This window comes from Capricornis sumatraensis, chromosome 1 (assembly GCF_032405125.1).
Source record: "Capricornis sumatraensis isolate serow.1 chromosome 1, serow.2, whole genome shotgun sequence".
In the NCBI taxonomy this organism is placed as follows: Eukaryota; Metazoa; Chordata; class Mammalia; order Artiodactyla; family Bovidae; genus Capricornis; species Capricornis sumatraensis.
In genome coordinates, this window is record NC_091069.1 from 216,720,151 (window position 1) to 216,745,793 (window position 25,643).

The window sequence follows — 25,643 nt, forward strand, 5'->3', positions numbered from 1 at the left end:
TCCAAGGCAAAGGTTTGGGACCTTGCTGTGTGGTAGATTCCCAGGCACCGCCTAGCCCTACTTAATTAGAATCTCTATGGGTCTCATCAAATATCTCTATTTTAAGGTTTTTTTTCCTGAGCCCAGCTTCTTTTTCTGGAAGGATTTTCACATCTACAATTGCTTAAGGATACCTCTATTTAGAAATTCTATTGGTGCTTCCAACCAGAGCTCCAAGAGCAAATTTGCTCAGTTGAGAGACAGTTAACTGGGGAAAGTGGAGAGAGGAAAGCCAAGTTCATCTATGAACCTTAAGGAATATCTGCTGTCACATGATCATAGGAGGGGAAGAAAAGAACCAAAACAGAGACAGGAAAGGGGCAGGATAACAACTTGCCTATGAAGTCAAAACTCGAGGCAGGTTTAGACAGTAATGTCAAAGCCTCTGAAAGGTCACTTGTTCTTAAGGATGTCTTTTTACCCTGGCTCTCCCATCTTCCTCTGGCTCAACATGGAGTTAGTTAGTTAGTTAGTTCAGTTGCTCAGTCGTGTCCGACTCTTTGCGACCCCATGAATCGCAGCATGCCAGGCCTCCCTGTCCATCACCAACTCCCAGAGTTCACTCAGATTCACGTCCATTGAGTCAGAGATGCCATCCAGCCAGTGATGCCATCTAGCCATCTCATCCTTGGTCGTCCCCTTCTCCTAATGCCCCCAATCCCTCCCAGCATCAGAGTCTTTTCCAATGAGTCAACTCTTCGCATGAGGTGGCCAAAGTACTGAAGTTTCAGCTTCAGCATCATTCCTTCCAAAGAACACCCAGGGCTGATCTCCTTCAGAATGGACTGGTTGGATCTCCTTGCAGTCCAAGGGACTCTCAAGAGTCTTCTCCAACACCACAGTTCAAAAGCATCAATTCTTCAGCACTCAGCCTTCTTCACAGTCCAACTCTCACATCCATACATGACTATTGGAAAAACCGTAGCCTTGACTAGACGGACCTTAGTCGGCAAAGTAATATCTCTGTTTTTGAATATGCTATCCAGGTTGGTCATAACTTTTCTTCCAAGGGGTAAGCGTCTTTTAATTTCATGGCTGCAATCACCATCTGCAGTGATTTTGGATCCCCAAAAAATAAAGTCTGACACTGTTTCCACTGTTTCCCCATCTATTTCCCATGAAGTGATGGGGCCGGATGCCATGATCTTCGTTTTCTGAATGTTGCAAGCCCTGGCTATTTGCTCTCATCTGGTTGGTACAGACATTCAAACAATCCAATGGAAACTGGCAGGGGGTTAAAGATTTTCACTTTTCAAATGTCTCTTAGGCTTAACTATGCACTCAAAACAGTAAACTACCTGACTTGCTCCTACTGCCCATTGCCAATCCCTTCTCCACCCAGCAGTCAGAGTGATCCTTCCACAGTGTCATTCCTCTGCTTAAATCCCTCCAGTGGTTTCTTTTTGTCTCACTGGAATTAATACTTGCACTCCAACAGGCTTGTGAGGCCCTGCACGACCTGGCCCTCCCCCGTGTCCCTCACATCTGCTAGGCTTCGAGTTACACTGCCACTTCTGAGAACTCACCAAGCTCATTTATCACTTGTAAAACTCTTCTCTGGCCCTTGGCATGGGAACCTCTACTTATCTTCCTTTATGCATCATTTTGGAAGTTACTTTTACAACCACCCTTTCCAAAGCAGATATCCATTCTTGCAGTCTCTACTACAACACCCCTTTACTTACTTTATATCTGTTATCACAATGTATATTATTCTAGTTAGTTCTCTACTTTTTTATTTTGTTACTGTTTGTCTCTCTCATTAGAATGTAAGCTTCAGAGGAAAGGAATGTTTCAGATTCACCACTGTATCCCCAGGGTACAGAGTACCTGGCATATAGTAAATGCTCAACAAATAATTGTTAGTTAACCGAATTACCCAAAGCAAGTTATTTATCCACCCCACAGATACTTATTGAGTGCATACATGTACCAGATTTTGAGGATATAATAAAAGACAAGGCAGACAAAATGTGAAGGAAACCCTGGACAAGGAAAAAAAAGACAGTGCTTATATCTAGGAGTAATCCTGTGATAATACAATAACTTACTGGGCTGCAAGCACATATTAATTTTTATTATGTGACAGACATTATGTCAGTGTATTTGGTGCCACTAAACAAAGGAATATCTTGCCTGCTTTTTGATAGACTAAAGTATAGAGAATAAAGAAAGAAAAAGAGCAAGAGGGAAAAAAGAGGGGCAGAGAAGAGAGGAAAAGAAGAGGAGAAAATAGTCCAGTGATGTCTCTATTCTCAGAAAACTTAAAGAAATTATATTTAACACTTATAATAGAAGATAAGGTTAGAGTCATACTAAATTTAAAAAAAAATGAAAGAAAACAGCAAATTTGGTATGCTATTTCAAAGCAAACAATGCCCTAAGAAAGCTCTATATTTATTCTAATAATGTTAATCCTGAAAACATTCATGAAACTGCCATCTTCAAATTGCTGCCAGAGATAGTTTATTAAGCATACAAAAAAAGAGAAAACATTTTACTTTATTTTTAATCCCCAGTGATATTTCCCAGATTGATTTCCCATCATTCTCCTTGGACTTGCTTTCACTGGACCTATTGAGATTGTTTTAAATATCAAATTCATTCCTAAAGGTCAAAGATTCATCATACTGAGGATATTCTAAAACATGCACACTTAAGCCAATCCTCAGAAAAGAGTTCCAGAAATGTTTGAACAAAGACAGAATCTTCTCAATGACCACGATGAAGGAGACAGAATTCATCTGGATAAACGGCTAGATCTAATTAATCTGACATCACTGGAAGTGGCGTATTCTGTACCTTTCATATACATAGAGTTTATAGCTGATTTTAATCTTTCTGATGCAGTCATCATTATGGCCATCAATTATTAACCCATACTATAAACACGGGCTTCCGCAGTGGCTCAGCAGAAAAGAATCCACCTGCAATGGAGGAGACGTGTGTTCAATCCCTGGGGTGGGAAGATCCCCTGGAGGAGGGCCTGGCAACCCACTCCAGTATTCTTGCCTGGAGAATGCCATGGACAGAGGAGACTGGTGGGCTACAATCCATAGGGTCGCAAAGAGTTGGACATGACTGAAGGGACTGGGCACAACAGCACACACAAGCTATAAACAAAGGGGCACTGAAGATTACTGGTATGCGTAGGGGTGCTTGTCTCTGTTGCATATTGGGCCAAACTGCAATGCTTTTAAAGATATTTATTTGCACTTAGTTTTTCTTTCTTCTTATGCATGGTCAGTCTTTCAGCTGCCATCACTTCTTGTTACTATTAGTAAGTCTGGCTCTTGCAAATTTCCTGCTTATAAAATTGCTGCTTCTAATATGTACTGGGATTAACAATGACAAAATTGTGAAATGGCAGAAGTGGGGGCGGGATGAAGACTCTTAGAACTACAAGACGCAACACCTTAGCAAGAGGCATGTTACTGGTGTAGCAGGGTGGAGGAATAAATGGTGGGTGGCAATAAGCTCTGCAATTGTTCATCTGACTCAACCAAAGAGAAGTAAATGAATATTATCTCAGGGGAGAGAAGAGATAAACCTTGTTCCTCTGTGAACTAGACAGAACTCTAGCCTGGAGTAGACAGAGATACAATCCAGGGCACAGTGTTGGTGAGAAGGTTCGGAGACAATGAACCTAATTCTAAGGTGCCTGATATCCATTTCCATGGCCTCACTCCCAAACTCCACCTCTGGGAGCAAACAGCTGCCCTCAGAAAGAACGAAAACAAGATTATAAATCTTCTAAATAGAAAGCAGTCAAATACTCATAAAATAAAACGAATAAAATACAGAAAAAATGAAAAACAAATATCTAATTATGCCTTCTGTACACAGAGAATAATACAAGACAAAAATTCTTATCCTCATGAAACTTGTATTCTTATGGAATATGTAAATACCTCCCATTAAAGACTCCTGCTGCTACTGCTGCTGCTAAGTCACTTCAGTCATGTCCGACTCTGTGCGACCCCATAGACGGTAGCCCACCAGGCTCCCCTGTCCCTGGGATTCTCCTGGCAAGAACACTGGAGTGGGTTGCCATTTCCTTCTCCAATGCATAAAAGTGAAAAGTGAAAGTGAAGTCGCTCAGTCGTGTCCGACTCTTCGCGACCCCATGGACGGCAGCCTACCAGGCTCCTCCGCCCATGGGATTTCCCAGGCAGGAGTACTGGAGTGGGGTGCCATTGCCTTCCCCATAAAGACTCCTAGATTTAATAAAAGCCAACAAAACCCCTAGCATTATGCTATATACCAATATGAATTCAAAACAAAAGGAAAACCTCTAACATTATGCTATACCAATATGGATTTAAAACAAAAGGATTCAAATAATAAAAGATATTATCAGGCAAATGAAAATTGAAGGAAAGTATGGTTGAGATATTAAGTACAGATAAGTAAAGACAAAGTAACTGAGTAAAAATATCTAGGATGGTTGGAGGAATATGCTTCTTAGTATCTTTGATATTAACTCAATACCAGAAGTATCTGTGTTTTTGGGGAGTCTTCAGTACGAGGTGTTGACAAATAACAAAGAGAGAAGAAAAGTAGGAGCTTATAAAGGAAAAAGTGATAAAGAGATGTTTTTCTGTTGGAAGATGACAGAATTCAAAAATTACTGGCCAAAGTGAAATTCAGTAGTGTAAGTACCACACATGATCTCTTCGATTTAACAAAAATCTAACACCAAATGCCATGTGGGTTCCATTCTACTTGCACTAACTCAGTGAAGTTAAGCAAGTCCTTTAACCAGTTTGGGGTTCAGTTTAATCACCTGTAAAATGGGGTGGTAGGATAGGATGACCTTTCACATGAAATGTATCTTTAATCTTGGATTCACTGTTATCAAAATATATAGGACCCTGATGCTTTAAATATATATGGATTACTGACTTAAACATAAAATAAATTTGGAAGAAATTATTCTTGACTGTACCTTTCACTTTTCAGTGTTACAACTTCTTCCTTTGTCTGATTCAGAAGAGTTCTGGTTATTTCCAGTTCATTTTCTGCAAGATTAATTCTTCTTTTTAAGTCATCTTCTTGCCTTTCTTTTGCAGTCAGTTCTTCCTGTAAAGTTTTATATATCTGTTGACAAGTCATTAAAGAGTCTTCTTTTTCTTTAAGCAATCTGGTGTGCCTAAAATGGAATAAGGAAAAAAACCCCAACCAATATGCATTTAATGCTATATTTTTACGTTTATCAAAAATATATAAACATCTCAGTTAAAAATAAGAGTATAACTTTAATTTTTAAAATAAGAATGCTACATAAATAGATAGTTCTGTGATTTAAAAAATTTCCTATCTAGGCAAAGGCAAAAATCATTGAACAGTTTCAATACATTATAAACTAGGGTTAGGTATTGTTTATACAAGCAATACTATAAAAAAAGTTAAGTGCATTTTAAATATTATCTAAAATACGGTTTCAAATTCAATTAGTAAAAACATTAAATAAAAAATTTGCAATGTGTACCGTGAGTCAGAAATAATGGATTCAAACTTCAGTTTTCTAAGTTCTCTTTGATACTCGTCAGCTTCATTAGATTTATTCCTAAAATAATACAAAATAGGTTCAAATATTTTATTTCAACATAGTTAAAGTGAAAACGTTTTCCCTTTTGTTAAGATTTATTTTTCCTTTATTACTTATCTTTATATTCTACTTATTGTTACATACACAGATTTCCTTAAAATTAGAATACATATTCAAAGGGTTTCTGTTTGCCAAAAATACCTTAAACTGTTAGTCCAATTATATGTGCTTTTCTATATCATTATTTTATTTATCCATTAAAAATTTCTTAGCATCTTTATATTACCATTTCTTTAAAGAAATAAATATTCAGTCCATTTCTGTACTGGCCAAGTAATCTCCTATCAGGCAGATCTGCATTTAAATAAAATGTCTAAATTTTAGACAACATTAAAAGAGGAAAGAAAAGAAAAACCCCTATGTGCAAGTGACTAAAAGCAGGATGATTCTGGAGGAAAGCTGATACTTCCAATGAGGTGACAGCCATGGGGTCAGGTTTTTGTTTTTAAATGATGTTAAGCCTGAGGGCAGGCCCCAAACTGCACCATACAGGAGAATCAAATTTCTAATAGAAAACTCACAGTCATTCTGGCTTGAAGAACTACAGGACAGTGTTTGAAGACAACCACAGCTGCTGGGAGGTAAAGAGTGAACCCTGAATGGGAGTGACCCAGAGAGAGGGAATCCCAAATACTGCTTATAAACTCTGTCTACATGTCTGGTTGAGCCTGAACTACAGGTGACCTGGGGAAGACTCCAAGCAGCCTAATTAAAGATGAAAGAACTGAACTGAGAGTTTAGCTGTTGCCATAGAAACAGAGTTGTGGTTTTAGGCCAACCGAATTAATTGCCTATTTAAAGCCACACAATCCCTTCCCCAACACCACATCAACAGTATTTGGAGAAATATAACAGAATCTAAAATTTCTGTAACATAACATTCACAAAGTTTACAGTATATTTTTAAAAATTACTCAACATAAAAAAAAACCAGAAAAGCAGGACCTATTCTAAAGAGAAAAGACTGTTAAAAGGGACTGACTCTGAGATGACCCAGACATTGAAATTAGCACTGTTATAATTCTGCTCGAAGACATAAAGGAAAATCTACTTTAGTTCTTGAAAAGATTAAAAATCTCAGCAGAGAAATAAAAACCATTAAATACAACAAAATGAGTTAGGGAGTCTGAGATGTCCATGTACACACTGCTATATATAAATGGATAACCAACAAGAGCCTACTGAATAGCACAGGGAACTCTGTTCAATATTTTATGGCAGTCTGGATGAGAGGGGAGTTTAGGGGAGAATAGATACATGTATATGTTTGGGTGAGTTGCTCTGCTGTGGACTTTAAAACTATCATAACATTGTTAGTTAACTATACTTCAATGTACAATAAAAAGTTAAATGAAAAAATTAAAAATAAAAAGAATGAAATGGAAATTCCAAAACAAAATAAATATTTGTCTTGATCTTATATGATTGGGTTTGTAACAATATTCAAAAAATTAACATATTAAGAAAGATTAATATTCTAGTTTGTATAGGCTTCTCATTAATAATTTATTACATGAATATACTTTACAATAGCTTTATAAGTTATTTTAATAAGTTTATGAATGTACAAAGAAATATGTTAGATTATTGATGGGTTTGCCCTACTTGCAGAGTAACTTTGATTCCTAATATGCAATGAACATGAACAGCATTCATTTATTTTTATTCATTTATTTTCTTTTCTACTGTAAAATATGATAAAATTGTAAGCTGCAGAAAATTATGTAAACAATTTATATAATGAATTATTATGAAGAAACTCTAATTACTACCATCCAGGTAAAAAAATAAAACCTCATCAGCTAGCCTAGAAGCTTCATACCCTCGACTCGATCATAGTCAACTCCCTCTCCCCTAAATTGATCATTCTCATGAATTTTATGGTAATCACTTTGATTTTCTTTGGAGTTGCATTGCCCAAATTTTATCCCTAAACACTATACTTTAATTCTTTTTCTTTTTATAAAAAGATTTTTAAAACATGTTTCTTTTATTATCTACTCTTTGTAAAATAGCTTATTTGTATTATCAGTTCAGTTCAGTTCAGTTGCTCAGTCGTGTCCGACTCTTTGCAACTCCATGAATCGCAGCACACCAGGCCTCCCTGTCCATCACCAACTCCTGGAGTTCACTCAGACTCACGTCCATCGAGTCCATGATGCCATCCAGCCATCTCATCCTTGGTCGTCCCCTTCTCCTCCTGCCCCCAATCCCTCCCAGCATCAAAGTCTTTTCCAATGAGTCAACTCTTTGCATGAGGTGGCCAAAGTACTGGAGTTTCAGCTTTAGCATCATTCCTTCCAAAGAAGTCCCAGGGCTGATCTCCTTCAGAATGGACTGGTTGGATCTCCTTGCAGTCCAAGGGACTCTCAAGAGTCTTCTCCAACACCACAGTTCAAAAGCATCAATTCTTCGGCACTCAGCCTTCTTCACAGTCCAACTTTCACATCCATACATGACTACTGGAAAAATCATAGCCTTGACTAGACGGGCCTTAATCAGCAAAGTAATGTCTCTGCTTTTGAATATGCTATCTAGGTTGGTCATAACTTTTCTTCCAAGGAGTAAGTGTCTTTTAATTTCATGGCTGCAATCACCATCCACAGTGATTTTGGAGCCCAGAAAAATAAAATCAGCCACTGTTTCCACTGTTTCCCCATCTATTTCCCATGAAGTGATGGGACTGGGTGCCATGATCTTCGTTTTCTGAATGTTGAGCTCCAAGCCTACTTTTTCACTCTCCTCTTTCACTTTCATCAAGAGGCTTTTTAGTTCCTCTTCACTTTCTGCCATAAGGGTGGTGTCATCTGCATATCTGAGGTTATTGATATTTCTCCCGGCAATCTTGATTCCAGCTTGTGTTTCTTCCAGTCCAGCGTTTCTCATGATGCACTCTGCATAGAAGTTAAATAAGCAGGGTGACAATATACAGCCTTGACGTACTCCTTTTCCTATTTGGAACCAGTCTGTTGTTCCATGTCCAGTTCTAAGTGTTGCTTCCTGATCTAACATACTATTGTTGTATTGCTGTTCAGTCACTCAGCCATGTCGGACTCATTTTGACCCCATGAACTACAGCACGCCAAGTCTTCCCTGTCCTTCACCATCTCCCAGAGGTTGCTCAAACTCACGTCCATTGAGTTGGTGATGCCATCTATTCATCTCATCCTCTTCTCCTCCTGCCTTCAGTCTTTCCCAGAATCAGGGTCTCTTCCAATGAGTTGGCTCTTAGGATCAGGCAGTCAAAGTATTGGAGCTTCAGCATCAGATAAGTCCTTCCAATGAATATTCAGGATTGATTTCCTTTAGAATTGACTGGTTTGATCTCCTTGCAATCCAAGGGACTCTCAAGAGTCTTTTCAAACACCACAGTTCAAAAGCATCAATTCTTTGGCACTCAGCCTTCTTTATGGTCCAACTCTCACATCCATACATGACTACTGGAAAAATTATAGGTTGGACTAGACAGACTTTTGTTGGCAAAGTAATGTCTCTGCTTTTTAATATGCTGTCTAGGTTTGTCATAGCTTTCCTTCCAAGGAGCAAATGTCTTTTAATTTCATGGCTACAGTCACCATCTGCAGTGATTTTGGAGCCCAAGAAAATAAAGTCTCTCACTATTTCCATTGTTTCCCCATCTATTTGCCATGTAGTGATGGGACTGTATGCCATGATCTTAGTTTTTTGAATGTTGAGTTTTAAGCCAGCTTTTTCACTCTCCTCTTTCACTTTCATCAAGAGGCTCTTTATACTGCCTTGATGTACTCTTTTCCTAATTTGGAACCAGTCCATTGTTCCACGTCCAGTTCTAACTGTTGCTTCCTTACCTGCATACATATTTCTCAGGAGACTGGTCAGGTGGTCTGGTATTCCCATCTGTTTAAGAATTTTCCCCAGTTTGTTGTGATCCACACAGCCAAAGGCTTTTAGTGTAGTCCATGAAGCAGATGTTTTCCTGGAATTCTCTTGCCTTTTCTATGATCCAATGAATGTTGGCAATTTGATTCCTGGTTCCTCTGCCTTTTCTAAATCCCGCTTGATCATCTGGAAGCTCTTGGTTCACATACTGTTGAAGCCTAGCTTGGAGAATTTTGAGCATTACTTTACTAGCATGTGAAATAAGTACAATTGTGTGGTAATTTGAACATTCTTTGGCACTGCCCTTCTTTGGGACTGGAATGAAAACACTTTTTCCAGTTCTGTGGCCACTGCTGAGTTTTTCAAATTTGCTGGCATATTAAGTGCAGCACTTTCACAGCATCATCTTTTAGGATTTGAAATAGCTCAGCTAGAGTTCCATCACCTCCACTAGCTTTGTTCATAGTGATGTTTCCTAAGGTCAGCTTGACTTCTCACTCCAAGCTGTCTGACTGTAGTTGAGTGATCATAGAACACTCAATAACATAACATACGATGCTGTGCTGTGCTTAGTTGTTCAATCATGTCCAAATCTTTGTGACTCCATGGACTGTAGCCTGCCAAGCTCCTCTGTCCATAGGATTCTTCAGGCAAAAATGCCAGAGTCAGTTGCCATGTCCTCCTCCAGGGAATCTTCCCAACCCAAAGATCAAGCTCAAGTCAACTACATTGCGGGTGGATTCTTTACCAGCTGAGCCACCAGAGAAGCCCAAGAATACTGGAGTGGGTAGTCTATCCCTTCTCCAGGGTATCTTCCTGACCCAGGAATTGAATCAGGGTCTCCTGCATTGCAGGTGGATTCTTTAACAGCTGAGCTACCAGGGAAGCCCCTAACATACAATAAACTCACACAATTTGAAAGATTTGACATATGTATAAAAACTATCTCTAAAATCAAGTAGCACTTGAGCATACTTAGAGCCTAGATACTGGTTTCTAATACCATTCCCACTCAAAGGAACCAGGACTGCTCAGAGAAACAGCTGATTCCAAGGCTGGGGCAGAGTAGGTATTCCTGAAACAGTTTGTTATAATGAAAGTAAAGAAGTACTTACACAAGATGATGGGATTGTGTTCCAGCATTGTAAGAATCAGCTTGAAGGGGCCCCCACTAGCTAATTTGTGCGCCAAAGTAATTAAATACAGTAATGACTGGTGAACCATTGAACAAAATAAAGTTCAAGAATCCATACCAATAATTGATAAATAATGGGAAGAAGGGAGGCTCTTATTTAAAGTAGAATGAAGAGGGCTCATTAATAAATGAGGAGGGAGATCTGGAGTTGGAAAAATCATCTAACAACAACTGGATAAGGACTGGATGAGGCAAAAATCATCGATGGATGCTGCATTTATGGATAAATGTTGATGAAAATCAGAGCATGTGTATGTATTTAAAGCGTCTCTTATAGACTGTTTACTGGTTGAAACAGAACAACAACCCTCAGCAATAACCCTCAGTGAAAGAACTAAGCTCTACTTTGACCAGGTGATCAAAATTAACATCACCAGTGAGAAGCAGATGCTCATGTGCCTCCAGCTGTGATGCCCTGAGAAGCGCTTGTGCTCACCTATGTAAGGTGGCTGAGAGTACATATCCTTAATCCAATCAAGAGAAAAATACAAAATGGAAAATTTTTTATTTAAAAAAAGTATGAAGGGTTCTACATTCTTCAAAAATGTCCATGTCATAAAAAGATATAGCCATTTGAAAACTAAGTGTATTATGCAATGACATGGGAAAATATCCAGGATATATTATTAACTGAAAATATGTTTAAAATATGCATTACTTTGAAAAATGGACTACAAGGATATATCAAAATATAAAGACAATGTTTGTTTTGTGAGTATTTCTGTATTTCCCAAGTTTTATGCATTTACTTTGAAATCAAACAAAAATGTTCCTTTTAGAAATGCTTTGAGACTCAGAAGCCCTAACCACAACTTTCACTCCACGTTCAGACTCATACACTTTTCTGAAACTAGAGGCAGGGAGAGCAGAACTATTTTAAGTGGTTATTTTACTATGTGGACAATTAATTTTGGCTGCAATTTGGAAAAAAGCTCCCTGGGGAGTCTACTATCCCAAGAACTCTCTTCACTATGGTCATCTCCCACCCCCATGCCACTCTTTTTATGGTCTGCCCTTCACTGCCTGATTGTTATCTTCACCTTCATTAGAATGGGAGGAATTGGAAGGAATAGAAAGAATGCCTACATCTCTTTAAACACACATTCCTTCTTTTACTCTCAATAAATAGTGTTAATCCTTTCTCTTCAACTATTTTGAATAAGCCTAAGGAAAGGCCCCTGCTGCTCCTGTCAATCAAAGCAAAGGAAATAAGATAGAATAACTGGATATTTTCCTCTAATTTGAAAGGCAAGGGTCTTACGTTCCATTCGTTTATGTGAAATAGCTATTCTTAAACCGCTTTCTTGATATTTCCACTTTGCTGTCCAAAAGGCGTTTCAAATCTAACAGATCAAAAGCATCGTTTTCTAATTTCCTCACTGCCATATCTATTTCTTTTACAGATTCCCCCACTTCAATAAACGGCACCAACACATAATTATACTAATAGTAACACCTTGCATGTCTCACACTACCCTCAAACCAGCCCTTTTTCAGCCCTTGTTACAGTAGAGGAAACTGAGAACAGAGGTAAGTAATATGCCCAAGGTGACATAACCGCTAAGTAGTACTGCTAGGATTTGAACCCCAGCAGTCTCCATCTGGCTTCTAGGCTGTTAGTCACTGTACTCTATTGCCTCTAAACTGTCTACCCAGATGCTGAAAAGACCCAAACCTCATTCTTTATTATTTCTTTTCCAATCCTCTTGTTCCCCAACCATATCCACTCCATCAGTAAACCCTGTTAGATTGATCCCTGGCCTCTATTTCTTTCCAACTCTAAGCCAGTCACTGCTTACTTGCATGAATGCACAGCCTCCCACCTCATCTCCCTGATCATTCTTGCATATCTATTTCAGTCCATTTCCCATGTAATAGCCATGCCAACCTTTTAAAACAAATCAGATCAATTCACTCTCTTGCCAACCACCCCCCCCCCCCCCACCACCACCAATAGTTTCCCTCTGCAAAAATCCAAAATCCTCACTAGACTTTGGACATACTGGTATATTCATTACTTATTGCTGCTGTAACAAATTACCATAAATGTAGGGGTTTCAGCTCCATTCAGTCATTCAATCATGTCCGACTCTTTGTGACCCCATGAACTGCAGCACACAAGACCTCCCTGTCCATCACCAACTCCTGGAGTTCACCCAAACCCATGTCCATTGCGTCGATGATGCCATTCAACCATCTCATCCTCTGTCATTCCCTTCTTCTCCTGCCCTCAATCTTTCCCAGCATCAGGGTCTTTTCAAATGAGTCAGCTCTCCACATAGGTGGCCAAAGTATTGGAGTTTCAGTCTCAGCATCAGACCTTCCAATGAACACCCAGGACTGGTCTCCTTGAGGATGGACTGGTTGGATCTCCTTGCAGTCCAAGGGACTCTCAAGAGTCTTCTCCAACACCACAGTTCAAAAGCGTCAATTCTTCAGTGCTCAGCTTTCTTTATATTCCAACTCTGACATTCATACATGACTACTGGAAAAACCATAGCCTTGATTACATGGACCTTTGTTGGCAAAGTAATGTCTCTGCTTTTGAATATGCTATCTAGGTTGGTCATAACTTTTCTTCCAAGAAGTAAGTGTCTTTAAATTTCATGGCTGCAATCACCATCCACAGTAATTTTGGAGCCCAGAAAAATAAAATCAGCTGCTGTTTCCACTGTTTCCCCATCTATTTCCCATGAAGTGATGGGACCGGATGCCATGATCTTCATTTTCTGAATGTTGAGCTTTAAGCCAACTTTTTCACTCTCCTCTTTCACGCTCATCAAGAGGCTTTTTAGTTCTTCTTCACTTTCAGCCATAAGGGTGGTGTCATCTGCATATCTGAGGTTATTGATATTTCTCCCAGCAACCTTGATTCTAGTTTGTGCTTCCTCCAGCCCAGCATTTCTCACTATGTACTCTGCATATAAGTTATATAAGCAAGGTGACAATATACAGCCTTGATGTACTCCTTTTCCTATTTGGAACCAGTCTATTGTTCCATGTCCAATTGTAACTGTTACCTCTTGACATGCATACAGATTTCTCAAGAGGCAGGTCAGGTGGTCTGGTATTCCCACCTCTTTCAGAATTTTCCAGTTTACTGTGATCCACACAGTCAAAGGCTTTGGCATAGTCAATAAAGCAGAAATAGATGTTTTTCTGGAACTCTCTTGCTTTTTCATGATCCAATGGATGTTGGCAATTTGATCTCTGGTTCCTCTGCCTTTTCTAAAACCAGCTTGAACATCAGGAAGTTCACGGTTCACGTATTGCTGAAGCCTGGCTTGGAGAATTTTGAGCATTACTTTACTAGCATGTGAGATGAGTGCAATTTTGCAGTAGTTTGAGCATTCTTTGGCATTGCCTTTCTTTGGAACTGGAATGAAAATTGACCTTTTCCAGTCCTGTGGCCACTGCTGAGTTTTCCAAATTTGCTGGAGTATTGAGTGCGGCACTTTCACAGCATCATCTTTTAGGATTTGAAATAACTCCACTGGAATTCCATCACCTCCACTAGCTTTGTTCGTAGTGATGCTTTTTAAGGCCCACCTGACATCACATTCCAGGATGTCCGGCTTTAGGTGAGTGTGAGTGATCACACATTCATGATTCTTGTCACCTCTTCTTAATATCTTCTGCTTCTGTTAGGTCCATACCATTTCTGTCCTTTATCAAGCCCATCTTTGCATAAAATGCTCCCTTGGTAGCTCTAATTTAATAACCCAAATTTATTGTCTTACATTTCTAAGGTAAGAAGTCCTAAAATCAAGATGTCGTGAGGGCTCTGTTCCTCCTGGCAGCTCCAGGGGGGAATCTATTTCCTTGCCTTTTCTAGCTTCTAGAGATGACACGAATTCCTTGGCTTTTAGTCCCTTCTTCCATCTTCAAACCACGTCACTCCAATCTTTGCTTCCATCTTCACACCCATTTCTGTGACTGTGACTCTCTTGCCTTCATCTTATAAGTGAAATGAAAGCGTCAGTCACTCAGTTGTGTCCAACTCTTTGCAACCCCATGGACTGTAGCCCACCAGAATCCATGGAAGTCTCCAGGCAAGAATGCCAGAGTCAGTAGCTATTCCCTTTCCCTCTCCAGGGGATCTTCCCAATCCAGGGATGGAAACATGGGTCTCATGCACTTTAGGTGGATTCTTTACTGTCTGAGCCACCAGGGAACTCATAAGGACTTTTGCTACTACAACATTGAGTCTGACTGAATAATCCAAGATAATTTACCCAGCTCTATATCTTCAATTTAATCACACGTGCAAAATCCCTTTTGCCACATGGAGTAATGTACTCACAGATTTCAGGGACCAGAACATTTAAATCTTTGGAAGCCATTATTCTGTCAACCACAGCTGGCTTTCATGTTTCTTTTACTTGTAAAACTCACTCCCAAGAATTTTTTATCTTTAATCTCTCTGCTTCCAGATGTTACCTTGTTAGCACTGTAGCTCCTTTCTATTGCTCAGATCTTAACTCAAACACCATCTGCTCAGGGATACCACTCTATCAAAAGCATACAACTCTTCCCCACACTCACATTATTTTATGCCTGTTTTATATTTTTATAGCACTTAATATTACCTGAAATTATCTATTGTAGCTTGTCAATGTTGTTACTCCTTTATCTAGTGCTTGCATGCAAAATCATGGCTCATACCTGCCTCTCAATGAGCATTTTGTATTGAATAGGTAAATCAAGGAAATCTAGCCACTTAAATCCAGGATCATGGATCTATACTCTGACACAGGTTTGCCACCAGGCCACCTGCTTGCTAGAGAAAATATTCTCATGAATGATGAGAGAGGCAAGAGGAAAATCAGTTCAGTTCAGTCGCTCAGCCGTATCCAACTCTTTGCGACCCCATGGACTGCAACACACCAGTCCTCCAGTCCATTATCAACTCCCGGAGTTTACCCTAACTCGTGTCTATTGAGTCGGTGATGCCATCCAACCATCTGATCCTCTGTCATTCCCTTCTCCTCCTGCCCTCAATCTTTCCCAGCATCAGGGTCTTTTCAAATGAGTCAGCTCTTCGCATCAAGTGACTGAAGTATTGAAGTTTCAGCTTCAACACCAGTCCTTTCAATGAACACACAGGAATGATCTCCCTTAGGATGGACTCGTTGGATCTCCTTGCAGTCCAAGGAACTCTCAAGAATCTTCTCCAACACCACAGTTCAAAAGCATCAATTTTTCAGCACTCAGCTTTCTTTACAGTCCAACACTCACATCCATACATGACTACTGGAAAAACCATAGCCTTGATTACATGGACCTTTGTTGGCAAAGTAGTGTCTTTGCTTTTGAATATGCTGTTTAGGTTGGTCATAACTTTCCTTCCAAGGAGTAAGTGTCTTTTAATTTCATGGCTGCAATCACCATCCACAGTAATTTTGGAGCCCCCCAAAATAAAGTCAGCCACTGTTTCCACTGTTTCCCCATCTATTTCCCATGAAGTGATGGGACCAGATGCCATGATCTTAGTTTTCTGAATGTTGAGCTTTAAGCCAACTTTTTCACTCTCCTCTTTCACTTTCATCAGGAGGCATTTCAGTTCTTCTTCACTTTCAGCCATAAGAGTGCTGTCATCTGCACATCTGAAGTTATTGTTATTTCTCCCGGTAATCTTGATTCCAGCTTGTGCTTCTTCCAGTCCGGCGTTTCTCATGATGTACTCTGCATAGAAGTTAAATAAGCAAGGTGACAATAGACAGCCTTGATGTACTCCTTTTCCTATTTGGAACCAGTCTATTGTTCCATGTCCAGTTGTAACTGTTACCTCTTGACATGCATACAGATTCCTCAAGAGGCAGGTCAGGTGGTCTGGTATTCCCATCTCTTTCAGAATTTTCCACAGTTGATTGTGATCCACACAGTCAAAGGCTTTGGCATAGTCAAGAAAGCAGAAATAGATGTTTTTCTGGAACTCTCTTGTTTTTTCCATGATCCAGCAGATGTTGGCAATTTGATCTCTGGTTCCTCTGCCTTTTCTAAAACCAGCTTGAACATCAGGAAGTTCATGGTTCACGTATTGCTGAAGCCTGGCTTGGAGAATTTTGAGCATTACTTTACTTGTGTGTGAGATGAGTGCAATTGTGCGGTAGTTTGAGCATTATTTGGCATTGCCTTTCTTTTGGACTGGAATGAAAACTGACCTTTTCCAGTCCTGTGGTCACTGCTGAGTTTTCCAAGTTTGTTGGCATATTGAGTGCAGCACTTTCACAGCATCATCTTTCAGGATTTGAAACAGCTCAACTGGAATTCCAGCACCTCCACTAGCTTTGTTTGTAGTGATGCTTTCTAAGGCCCACTTGACTTCACAATCCAGGATATCTGGCTCTAGGTGAGTGATCACACCATTGTGATTATCTGGGTCATGAAGCTGTTTTTTGTACAGTTCTTCTGTGTATTCTTGCCACCTCTTCTTAATATCTTCTGCTTCTGTTAGATCCATATCATTTCTGTCCTTTATCGAGCCCATCTTTGCATGAAATGTTCCCTTGGTAGCTCTAATTTTCTTGGAGAGATCCCTAGTCGTTCCCATTCTACTGTTTTCCTCTAATTCTTTGCACTGATCACTGAGGAAGGCTTTCTTATCTCTCCTTGCTATTCTTTGGAACTCTGCATTCAAATGTGTATATCTTTCCTTTTCTCCTTTGCTTTTCACTTCTCTTCTTTTCACAGCTATTTCTAAGGCCCCCTCAGACAGCCATTTTGCTTTTTTGCATTTCTTTTTCTTGGGGATGGTCTTGATTCCCGTCTCCTGTACAATGTCACAAACCTCTGTCCATAGTTCATCTGGCGTCTATCAGATCTAGTCCCTTAAATCTATTTCTCACTTCCACCATATAGTCATTAGGAATTTGATTTAGGTCATATCTGAATGGTCTAGTGGTTTTCCTGAACTTTATTCAATTTAAGTTTGAATTTGGCAATAAGGAATTCATGATTGAGCCATAGTCAGCTCCCAGTCTTGTTTTTGCTGACTGTATAGGGCTTCTCCATCTTTGGCTGCAAAGAATATTGCCGGGGGCCAGCGTAAGGAATTCCGCCCATGGCAAAGGTCATGAGGAAGGAGGCTTGGCATACGCAAAGGCGTGATCAATCCTCAGGAAACCCCCTGTTCCCGAGCATCTAACCCCAAAACCAGAGTCTGTTTTATGCTCTCACCTACACCTCTGACTTTACGGGGGGCTCTCCCCCATCACCATTTCTCTCGGAGAAGGAGTAAACGTGCAGCTCCAAGGCAATAAAAATTCTTGGGCGTGACAAGAGTGTTTCAGCTTACGGACTTCTCTGAAGGTTATCTAGCCCACCTGTATAGGTTTGTCCGGCCACATGTGATTGTTTACAGCCTCCCAACCTGAGAGGCATGAGATGTTTTAGACTTACTAAAGGCAAATTCTTTTGGGGAGTTAGAAATTATTAGTATGATGGGTTGGTTAGGAATTATATTGGTGAACGGTTTTTCATTTGTTGTGTCAATAATTGCTGCTAATTCCCTGCTCTGGGTGGGACAAGGATGTCTCAGGTCAAACCTCTCTGCTGACAGACTAGCTTGTGTGACAGGATTATCCATACTCCTGCCACTACCCACATGATTGTTTACTACCTCTCAACCATAAACAGCACAGAGAGTTTTGGAGTATTTGGAGAGTCTTAATTAGCATAGGGCTTTTTCTTCTTGTTGAGTCAATGATTGCCGCCAGGCCTCCATATCCTTAGGCACCTGGGAATATATTAATTAATGTATTTGGAATATAGAAAAGGAAATACAGTAGTTTTTGATGTTAGCAATACTAGACTTTTTGAGTTAATGGATTTTCTCTTTTGTAATAGATCACTGTACTTTGTTATAAATCACTGTGTCCTTGCTATGTAAAAATGTAACTTTATCATATCTTAAGACTAAACAGATCTTAAGGGGAGCATTGGTGAAAGGATTTTCATTTGTTGGGCTGATGTTTGCTGCTAAATCTCCATGTCCCCTACCCTTATAATGAATATAACTAACATATATGAAAAATAAGTATTAACCTTTAAGCATATAGGAGAAATAAGTATTAACCTTTAAGACTAATCATGTTAACCTTGGGTTAAATAAATTCCTTTCTTGATTGTAACTCACTACACCCTCACCCTATAGGAATGTAACTTTATTTGGAGGGCGGTGCTTGGTTTAAGAAAAAACACCCTTGGAAAAAATAAGTTTTTTGGTTATCAGAAAGAAAGGATCATAAAATGTCAGCAGGTCTCACTCATGGCCAGAAGATGATGTACCTTTTTTTATACATTTATGTGAAGCACCTGATTTTGATAAAGGTCAGGACTGCTGACCCCCACGTGACTCTGTATTCATCCCTATGTGTAGCAAAAGGTATATAAGCAAACCCAAAAATAAAGAAATAGGATCAGTTTCCGGAAAGACTGATTCCCCCATGTCGCTTCTTTCTTGCTCCCGTTTTTCTGGCTGAATTCCCATCTGGAGCATGGATGCTATTCCACGTAATCCAAGTTATTCAGCCTCTTTTTCTCCACTAATCTTCCTACTGCACTATCCATTTCCAATCTCTATATCTGTGATTAAATATGTATTTTTCCAAAGACGCCGACTCCGTCCCCACCTTCGAATCACCCTGGATCCACCGGGGCTGGACCCCGGCAGAATATAATCAGTCTGATTTTGGTGTTGGCCATCTGTTGATGTCCATGTGTAGGTCTCTTTTGTGTTTTTGGAAGAGAGTGTTTGCTATGACCAGTGTGTTCTCTTAGTAAAACTCTATTAACTTTGCCCTGTTTCATTCTGTACTCCAAGGCCAAATTTGCCTGTTACTCCAGGTGTTTCTTGACTTCCTACTTTTGCATTCCAGTACCCTATAATGAAAAGGACATCTTTTTTGGGTGTTAGTTCTGAAAGGTCTTGTAGGTCTTCATAAAACCATTCAACTTCAGCTTCTTCAGCGTTACTGGTTGGGATATAGACTTGGATTACTATATTAATGAATGGTTTGTGTTGGAAATGAACAGAGATCATTCTGTCATTTTTGAGATTGCATCCAAGTACTGCATTTCAGACTCTTTTGCTGACCATGATGGCTACTCCATTTCTTCTAAGGGATTCCTGCCCACAGTAGTAGATATAATGGTCATCTGAGTTAAATTCACCCATTCCAGTCCATTGTAGTTCGCTGATTCCTAGAATGTCAACGTTCACCCTTGCCATCTCGTTTGACCAATTCCAATTTGCCTTGATTCATGGACCTAACATTCCAGGTTCCTATGCAATATTGCTCTTTACAGCATCGGACCTTGCTTCTATCACCAGTCACATCCACAACTGGATATTATTTTTGCTTTGGCTCCATCCCTTCATTCTTTCTGGAGTTATTTCTCCACCGATCTCCAGTAGCATATTGGGCACCTACTGACCTGGGGAGTTCCCCTTTCAGTATCCTATCATTTTGCCTTTTCATACTGTTCATGGGGTTTTCAAGGCAAGAATACTGAAGTGGTTTGCCATTCCCTTCTCCAGTGGACCACATTCTGTCAGACCTCTCCACCATGACCCATCTGTCTTAGATGGCCCCACACAGCATGGCTTAGTTTCATTGAGTTAGACAAGGCTGTGGTCCGTGTGATCAGATTGGCTAGTTTTCTGTGATTATGGTTTCAGTGTGTCTGCCCCTGATGCCCTCCTGCAACAGGTGGCTGCTAATAAAATTAAAGTATAAGTAGTTTACAAAGGTCCTCAAATTAGAAATCATATTTTATATAACCATTTTAGACAGATTCACCAGTAATTGATAAAATCATTTTAAGTGATAAGTCATTTTAAGTGAATTTTATTCTTTTCATTACATATGTGAAAATGAATACATTGACACTGTAAGCTATTCAAGCAATATATAAGTATATAGAGTAAAACATATATAGAGTAAAACAAGAATCTCTGCATACCCCTGAGTCTCACCCCAGAAGAAACTATTGCAATTCTACCAATTATTTATTCAATGAATTTGAATCCATATATATTTTATGTACCTTCATATACATTTTTTAACAAGAGCAGAATCATTTTTCTAATCATATTTTTGATTTCTAAAATTCCTAATAGCTTTTTTTGTAACAGGCTGTTATTCTTTCATGGTTACAATCCTGGATGTACTTTGAAGGATATTGGATTTTCCAGGCAAGAGTATTGGAGTGGGTTGCCATTGCCTTCTCCATCTTATCCTATATCAGTTCAGTTCAGTCGCTCAGTGGTGTCCGACTCTTTGTGACCCCATGAACCACAGCACACCAGGCCTCCCTGTCCATCACCAACTCCTGGAGTTCACTCAAACTCATGTCCATCGAGTCAGTGATGCCATCCAGCCATCTCATCCTCTGTCGTCCCCTTCTCCTCTTGCCCCCAATCCCTCCCAGCATCAAAGTCTTTTCCAATGAGTCAATTCTTCGCATGAGGTGGCCAAAGTATTGGAGTTTCAGTTTTAGCATCAGTCCTTCCAATGACACCAGAACTGATCTGCTTTAGAATGGACTGGTTGGATCTCCTGCAGTCCAAGGGACTCTCAAGAGTCTTCTCCAACACCACAGTTCAAAAGCATCAATTCTTCAGCACTCAGCTCTCTTTACAGTCCAACTCTCACATCCATACACTATCACTGGAAAAACCATAGCCTTGACTAGACGGACTTTTTTGGCAAGGTAATGGGTCTGCTTTTGAATATGCTATCTAGATTGGTCATAACTTTCCTTCCAAAGAGTAAGCATCTTTTAATTTCATGGCTGCAATCACCATCTGCAGTGATTTTGGAGCCCAAAAAAATAAAGTCAGCTGCTGTTTCCACTGTTTCCCCATCTATTTCCCATGAAGTGATGGGACCAGGTGCCATGATCTAGTTTTCTGAATGTTGAGCTTTAAGCCAAATTTTTCACTCTCCTCTTTCTATATATAAAACAAAAGTGTATTTTCTAGTTCTCTATATATACATATATAGTTAAAACTAATAAAGTTGCATTTAACAGCATCTGTACTTTTTATTACTTTAGGGAGGTCTTCCCTAAATTAATCCAGATGTGACACGAAATCTGTACAAAATGTTATTACTTTTTAGAGCACCACTAACACTCCACTTCTTTAGTAAACATTACTGGTTACCTTCTGGACATGTACTATAGCTTTCTTCACTTCCATCAGAGCCCCATTATCATCTGTTCTCAGGACAAATTCTGCTTGACCTAACTCTCGTGGTCCTGTTGCCCTTGCCAGTGATTCATTTAGGAGAGAGTTGTAAAGAGTTCTAGCCAAGAGATGTAATGAGAGGGCTATTTGGTGGCTTCTGGAAAATTGTAATCTCACTTCTAAGGAGACTCCAGAAAAACAGGCCCTTCTGGCCCCTGGGGTGGTTATATTTGGATGTGGTACCTGGACCTGCAGTCATTTCATGATGTTAGGAGACTTAGCCTTGGGGTGAAGCCAGTGCTGAGGGCAGCAGAAGGGACACAGAAGGAACATCAAGATCCTTAGTGATTTTGTTGAGTGGGTGGATTGACTAAACATGAAACCCCTCTGCCTCTGTTACTTATAGCTCAAAGAATCCTAAGTGATAAAATCTCTATTTTCAAATATGTAACAAGTTCTTCTAAACCTTGGAAAATATTTCCTTATACATCTTAGGAAAAAAAGAACCTCAACTCATCCATTTAAAAAGTGCCTCTTCCCATAAATAAAAATCCACAATATCTATATCCAAACATTTAAAAATCTTTAAACAAAACAATTATATTAAGTTGGATAGGTGAAACTCATTCCTGCACCCCCCCCACCCCCACACACATAAAGAGTAGGAATTTAATTTTTTTTTAATCGAATTTCATAGCACCTTCCAATTTTGGGAAGTTCAAACAGATTTGAGAATTTAGAGCAAATCTCAAATTTATTAAGAAATTGTATGTCTGAATTTTTTAGTGGATTATTTTGACATCAAACTGAATTTATCATAAAACAATGGCCAAGATGAAAATTTGGTTTTAACCTATTAATAAAATAGTATTTAAATACTACTGGAGACTTACTGAGCTCTGAGTACCTTAAGCTGTCCCAGACTCTGATCCCAAACACCCAAATTACTCAACTTCATCCTAGTAGTGAAGGAGCATAGAGGGAGTAGAGATGGAAGAGGGAGGTATGGGCAGCACAGAGAAAGGTCTCTAGCAGTTGGGACCATTTAAGTGGCTCTGTCTTTTGTAACTCAGGTTTTCTAAAAGTGGTTACTTTGTTTATTTTCTAATTTTAAACAGTTCTCTTTGCAGGATATAAAATCAACACACAGAAATCTTTTGCATTCCAATACACTAATAATGAGAAAATAAAAAGAGAAATTAAGGAAACAATTCCATTTACTATTGCAACGAAAAGAATAAAATATTTAGGAATATATCTACCTAAAGAAACAAAAGACCTATATATAGAAAACTATAAAACACTGATGAAAGAAATCAAAGAGGACACTAATAGATGGAGAAATACACCATGTTCACGGATTGGAAGAATCAATATAGTGAAAATGAGTATACTGCCCAAAGCAATCTATAGATTGAATGCAATCCCTATCAAGCTACCAATGGTATTTTTCACAGAGCTAGAACAAATAATTTCACAATTTGTATGGAAATACAAAAAACCTCGAATAGTCAAAGCAATCTTGAGAAAGAAGAATGGAACTGGTGGAATCAACCTGCCTGACTTCAGGCTCTACTACAAAGCCACAGTCATCAAGACAGTATGGTACTGGCACAAAGACAGAAACATAGATCAATGGAACAAAATAGAAAGCCCAGAGATAAATCCATGCACCTATGGACACCTTATCTTGGACAAAGGAGGCAAGAATATACAATGGAGAAAAAACAATCTCTTTAACAAGCGGTGCTGGGAAAACTGGTCAACCACTTGTAAAAGAATGAAACTAGAACACTTTCTAACACCATACACAAAAATAAACTCAAAATGGATTAAAGATCTAAATGTAAGACCAGAAGCTATAAAACATAGCAAACATAGGCAAAACGCTCTCTGACAAATGACAGCAGGATCCTCTGTGACCCACTTCCCAGAATATTGGAAATAAAAGCAAAAATAAACAAATGGGTTCTAATTAAAATTAAAAGCTTCTGCACAACAAAGGAAACTATAAGCAAGGTGAAAAGACAGCCTTCTGAAGGGGAGAAAATAATAGCAAATGAAGCAACTGACAAAGAATTAATCTCAAAAATATACAAGCAACTCCTGCAGCTCAATTCCAGAATAAACGACCCAATCAAAAAATGGGCCGAAAAACTAAATAGACATTTCTCCAAAGAAGACATACAGATGGCTAACAAACACATGAAAAGATGCTCAACATCACTCATTATCAGATAAATGCAAATCAACACCACAATGAGGTACCATTTCACACCAGTCAGAATGGCTGCAATCCAAAAGTCTACAAGCAATAAATGCTGGAGAGGGTGTGGAGAAAAGGGAACCCTCTTATACTGTTGGTGGGAATGCAAACTAGTACTCCCACAACAGTGTGGAGATTCCTTAAAAAACTGGAAATAGAACTGCCATACGACCCAGCAATCCCACTTCTGGGCATACACACCGAGGAACCCAGAATTGAAAGAGACACGTGTACCCCAATGTTCATCGCAGCACTGTTATAATAGCCAGGACATGGAAGCAACCTAGATGTCCATCAGCAGATGAATGGATAAGAAAGCTGTGGTACATATACACAATGGAGTATTACTCAGCCATTAAAAAGAATACATTTGAATCAGTTCTAATGAGGTGGATGAAACTGGAGCCTATTATACAGAGTGAAGTAAGCCAGAAAGAAAAACACCAGTACAGTGTACTAATGCATATATATTGAATTTAGAAAGATGGTACTGATAACCCTGTATGCAAGACAGCAAAAGAGACACAGATGTATAGAACAGTCTTTTGGACTCTGTGGGAGAGATTGAGGGTGGGATGATTTGGGAGAATGGCATTGAAACATGTATAATATCATATGTGAAATGAATCACCAGTCCAGGCTCGATGCATGATATAGGATGCTTGGGACTGGTGCATTGGGATGACCCAGAGGGATGGTATGAGGAGGGAGGTAGGAGGGGAGTTCAGGATGGAGAACACATGTACACCCATGGCAGATTCATGTTGATGTATGGCAAAACCAACACAATATTGTAATTAGCCTCCAATTAAAATAAATAAATTTATATTAAAAAATAAAAATAAATAACAGTAGAGAGAGAGAAAAAAGAAGTTCTCATATAGGAAGAACCAGGTTTGTTATAAACTGAAACAACAGCATCACCATTTTTGCAATTGTATAGTGACTTTCTCCAGGTAATTCATTTGATAGACTTTAGTGATGTAGTATTCCCTCCCTCCAACTTCAGTCTCCTTTGACTCTTATCATTTCTCAGCACTCATATTATAAATTATATTAAAAATTAACTAACAAAAAGTATCACAAGGCATGTATTAATATTAAATGGGTTGTGGCCAGACTTGGCAGCCCTCCAGATCAGACATTCATGTGGTCAGTACCCTCTTCCCTGATGTTACTAGAGGGTAGAAACTAATGATTCCACCCTCTGATGTTACTAGAGGGTGGAAACTAATGATTTTTTACTGGCAATTCCCATCTTGTTTCTCTTTTTCATGTTTCTTCTCATTAGAGTTCCTCTCTGGGCCCAGTGAGTCATGCTAATACCACTTGTCCTCTCATTCCTTCAACCCCAGCCATCATACACAGAGAATTGAACTATTATTTACTGCAATATTGACCACAGTGTTGTAAATCATGAATATTTGGTTTTGACTTTTGAAAATAAATTATTTTGCTGCAAATAGTCAAAGTATACATT

The 25,643-nt window shown here is 39.2% G+C and overlaps 1 protein-coding gene across 1 annotated transcript in view; it reads right to left on the reverse strand.

Annotated features, from left to right (window-relative positions):
• Positions 1-25,643, reverse strand: part of LEKR1 (leucine, glutamate and lysine rich 1) — a 224,946-nt gene that overhangs the window by 61,244 nt on the left and 138,059 nt on the right. The window contains exons 7-8 of the mRNA XM_068988656.1: positions 5,531-5,608; positions 4,988-5,191 (exon numbers count right to left, since the gene is read on the reverse strand). Of these exons, the coding sequence (XP_068844757.1) occupies positions 4,988-5,191; positions 5,531-5,608 (282 nt within the window). The remainder of the gene's footprint in view (positions 1-4,987; positions 5,192-5,530; positions 5,609-25,643) is intronic.